Source organism: Ixodes scapularis, unplaced genomic scaffold, assembly GCF_016920785.2.
Source record: "Ixodes scapularis isolate PalLabHiFi unplaced genomic scaffold, ASM1692078v2 PGA_scaffold1__304_contigs__length_218370807, whole genome shotgun sequence".
Lineage (NCBI taxonomy): Eukaryota > Metazoa > Arthropoda > Arachnida > Ixodida > Ixodidae > Ixodes > Ixodes scapularis.
Window position 1 is genome coordinate 127036379 of NW_024609846.1, and position 3158 is coordinate 127039536.

Consider the following 3158-nt stretch of genomic DNA (forward strand, 5'->3'; position numbering starts at 1 on the left):
GTCAGGTAAAACTTGCAGCGTACCTGCTACCTGCCAGAACCTTACATGGGACTGTCTGGCCATCAGCAAGCAAAGACAAGCTGCCATACACGAACCACCCGCGGAAGCCAGACCCACAAACTACCGAGAATGGACAAGACCGGCCAGTGACAACCTCAATAGGCACAAATTTTAACCTCTCTGTTCCCGTATAGAAATCTTATATCTGGGCCATATCTGGCCATATCAAACATTATGTGATTATATACGGCCTATATACAGCCTTATCTGGCGTATATACAGACTTATCTGGCGTATATACAGCCTGATGTGGCGTATATACAGACTTATATGGCGTATATACAGTCTTATCTGGCGGCCGGTTTTCAATATATTAAAAAGTTAAAAAAGTAAAACAAAAATTCTTTCTTACCAAACTCTGATTGACTCATTGTCCGCGAGCTAAATATTAGCACAAATAATCCCAAACTTCAGCTTTGACAAGTTTGAGATTATTTGTGCTAGTTTTCACGAGGATTTAAATGTAGCTTAATTATTTGAAATAGACTTAATTATACTTAATTAGCTTAATTATTTGAAATGAAAAATGTCATAAACAGCTCCGCTGAATCCGAGCTAAATCCCGGTTTTGGTTGTTGTGATTTCTCGACATTTAAGTAATTCCTGCTAAAACAACAATCACGAGAATTATAATACGGTAAGAGATTTCGGTTGCTCAGTTTGGTTGATGGTTGGACAGAATGCACAGTATCATAAACGATGCCACTGACGAGAAAATTTCAAAGTGATATGACAGGTACTTGAGTCCTATGGGACGCTTGTTCAGGGTGACTACGAATTACACTCGAAACTATGTAACCATGGAATTGGTCAAAACTAGCGATCACTAAGGAGCTGAAACATCTCGTCGCTGTTCCTGAGTTCCTGGTTTCCTGGCTGCATCTCGTCCGGGGCCTGCGTTCTGTGGTCCCTGGCTACGTGTCGTCGAGCGGCCCGGCGAGGGTGCGAACCGCCATGGCGGCCGCGTCGACGGAATCTTCTCCCCCGCCGAAAGCGCACGCTTTCGACGTTGTCGTGCCAGTAGGCACATCGGCGGACGATCTCATTGATGGGATATCCGCCATTGTGGGGCTGCCCGAAATTTTCTCGGCGCAGCACCTAGGAGGTACAAACTTCCAAGTCGTCGTCAACACCCGTGCAGCCGCTCTCAAGCTTCGTGAGGCCGGCAGCGTCTCCATCGCCAACCAGTCAGTCCCCATCGTGCCGACGGGTCCGCAGGTGACGAATGTGACTTGCCTCTTCCTGCCGACGTTTGTGCGCAACGACCAGCTCGTCCAAGCCCTGGCCCCGTACGGCAAAGTCATCGACGTCTCCTACGCAACCTACCACCGAACAGCGACTGTGAAAACAGGAACCCGCTTCATCCGCATGGAGATGAAGGAGGCTAACCCCCTGCCCAACTTCCTGCGCGTCGCCGGACATCGTGCTACTTTTGACTACCGCGGCCTGAAGCGCGTATGCCGACGCTGCAGGCAGGAGGGCCACGTCCGGGCACAGTGTACCACGGGCTACTGCGACTGCTGCGGTGTCTTCGGGCACCCAACCGAGGGCTGCACTGCCAACTGTGGACGCTGCGGCGGAACCCACGCGACTGTGGACTGCACGGCCAAGAGAAGCTACTCCTCCATGGTCACCGGAAACTACGCCACCGATTTCCCGGCCCTGGACCCAGGAAACGCGACCCGTCCCATCGCCCCCGAAGCTTCGGCCGTACCAACCGTCTCCACCGTCGCCCCTCCGTCACCACCTGACGCCGCAGCCGCGGCCGCACCACCGCCTCTTCCGTCGCCGCCCCCACCCGCCCCACCTGACCCAAGCCCGACCGGCTCGGGGGTGACTTCAGCCGAAGCGACGGACTCTGCCCGAACCGCCGCGGTTATTGTCGGCGACACCGTCTATGCAGCGTGGAGCCAAGCGTCGGGTGATAGCGAGGTGTCCAGCGACAGCGACCACCTCGTCATCGACGAGAACCCCGCTCTAGGTGGCCCCGCAGAGACACCGACCGACAGTATGGATACGACCACAACTGAAACACCGGAGTCCGACTCGAACCGACTAACGCACGAGGACTCCAAGCGTCCCCTCAGGAGCAGCGGTTCCCGCTCAACTGACAGTGGGGGCCCACGAGCCACGTGCCCCAAGAAACCGCGAAAGTCCTCCCCCCCGCGTCGGGACCCCTCTCCAGCATCGTCCGACAGCTCCACGTTTTAAGCAACACGCCGGCGTCCCTATCCCCCCTTTTTACTTTATACTGGCCACACTTCGCATATTATCCCTGAATGTGCGGGGCTTTCGAAACCCAGCGAAGCAAACGGAAGTGATGCATTTCGCGAGGATGCAGAACTGCGATCTTCTGTGCTTGCAAGACACCAACTTTGCCCGCTTCCGTGACGTTGCGGATTTCGAAGCCCGGTTTTCTGTGACTGCTTTTTTTTCTTACGCGCCGCGCCGTGCGACGGGGGTGGGCGTGGTTGTCTGCAATCGCAGTCTGCTGCGCAATGCCACTTATCTTTTTGATACGGAGGGAAGGACTCTTCGTTTGGACTTTTTCTTCGGTGAACGAAAATTTCGCCTCGTCACTGTCTACGCACCAACTGTATCGACCTTCCAGCACGAGTACTTCCGCAGCCTGGACGTGCATCTACTCGACGCGGGCCCGTGCTTTTTGGTCGGCGACTTCAATTGCGTTCTGGACTCTAACGCCGACGTTCGGGGTCCTGGTCAGGGTCGCTCAACTTGGTCCGCCCGTGAACTTCGGCGGCTTGTGAGGCACTTCGACCTCGTAGACGGATGGTCCTTACTTCATGGATCCACCCACCAGTCGACGTGGAACAGAGGGGCTTCGGGAAGTCGCATAGACCGGCTGTACTTGCCTCTCACGCTATCTGCCGCGCTACAGACCTGTACTGCGGTGGACTTCCCGTCGTGCCCAGAAGAGATTTCCGATCACCGTCCCCTACTTATCAAGTTCTGCTTCGACTCTGCCGTCGCACGCTCCCCACGTCCGTGGCGCCTGGATTCCAGGATCCTCCATGACGAGACCACGCGCCGCAAGCTAGGCAACCTGGTCAAGGAGTCGCTAGTGGGCGTGCGCCCAG

At 55.2% G+C, this 3158-nt stretch overlaps 1 protein-coding gene across 1 annotated transcript; it reads left to right on the plus strand.

The window, feature by feature from the left end:
- Positions 1-1014: 1014 nt before the first annotated feature.
- Positions 1015-2271, plus strand: LOC120846761 (mucin-7-like). The gene has a single exon (XM_040218631.1). The coding sequence runs from the start codon at positions 1015-1017 to the stop codon at positions 2269-2271; it is 1257 nt and encodes a 418-aa protein (XP_040074565.1).
- Positions 2272-3158: the final 887 nt, after the last annotated feature.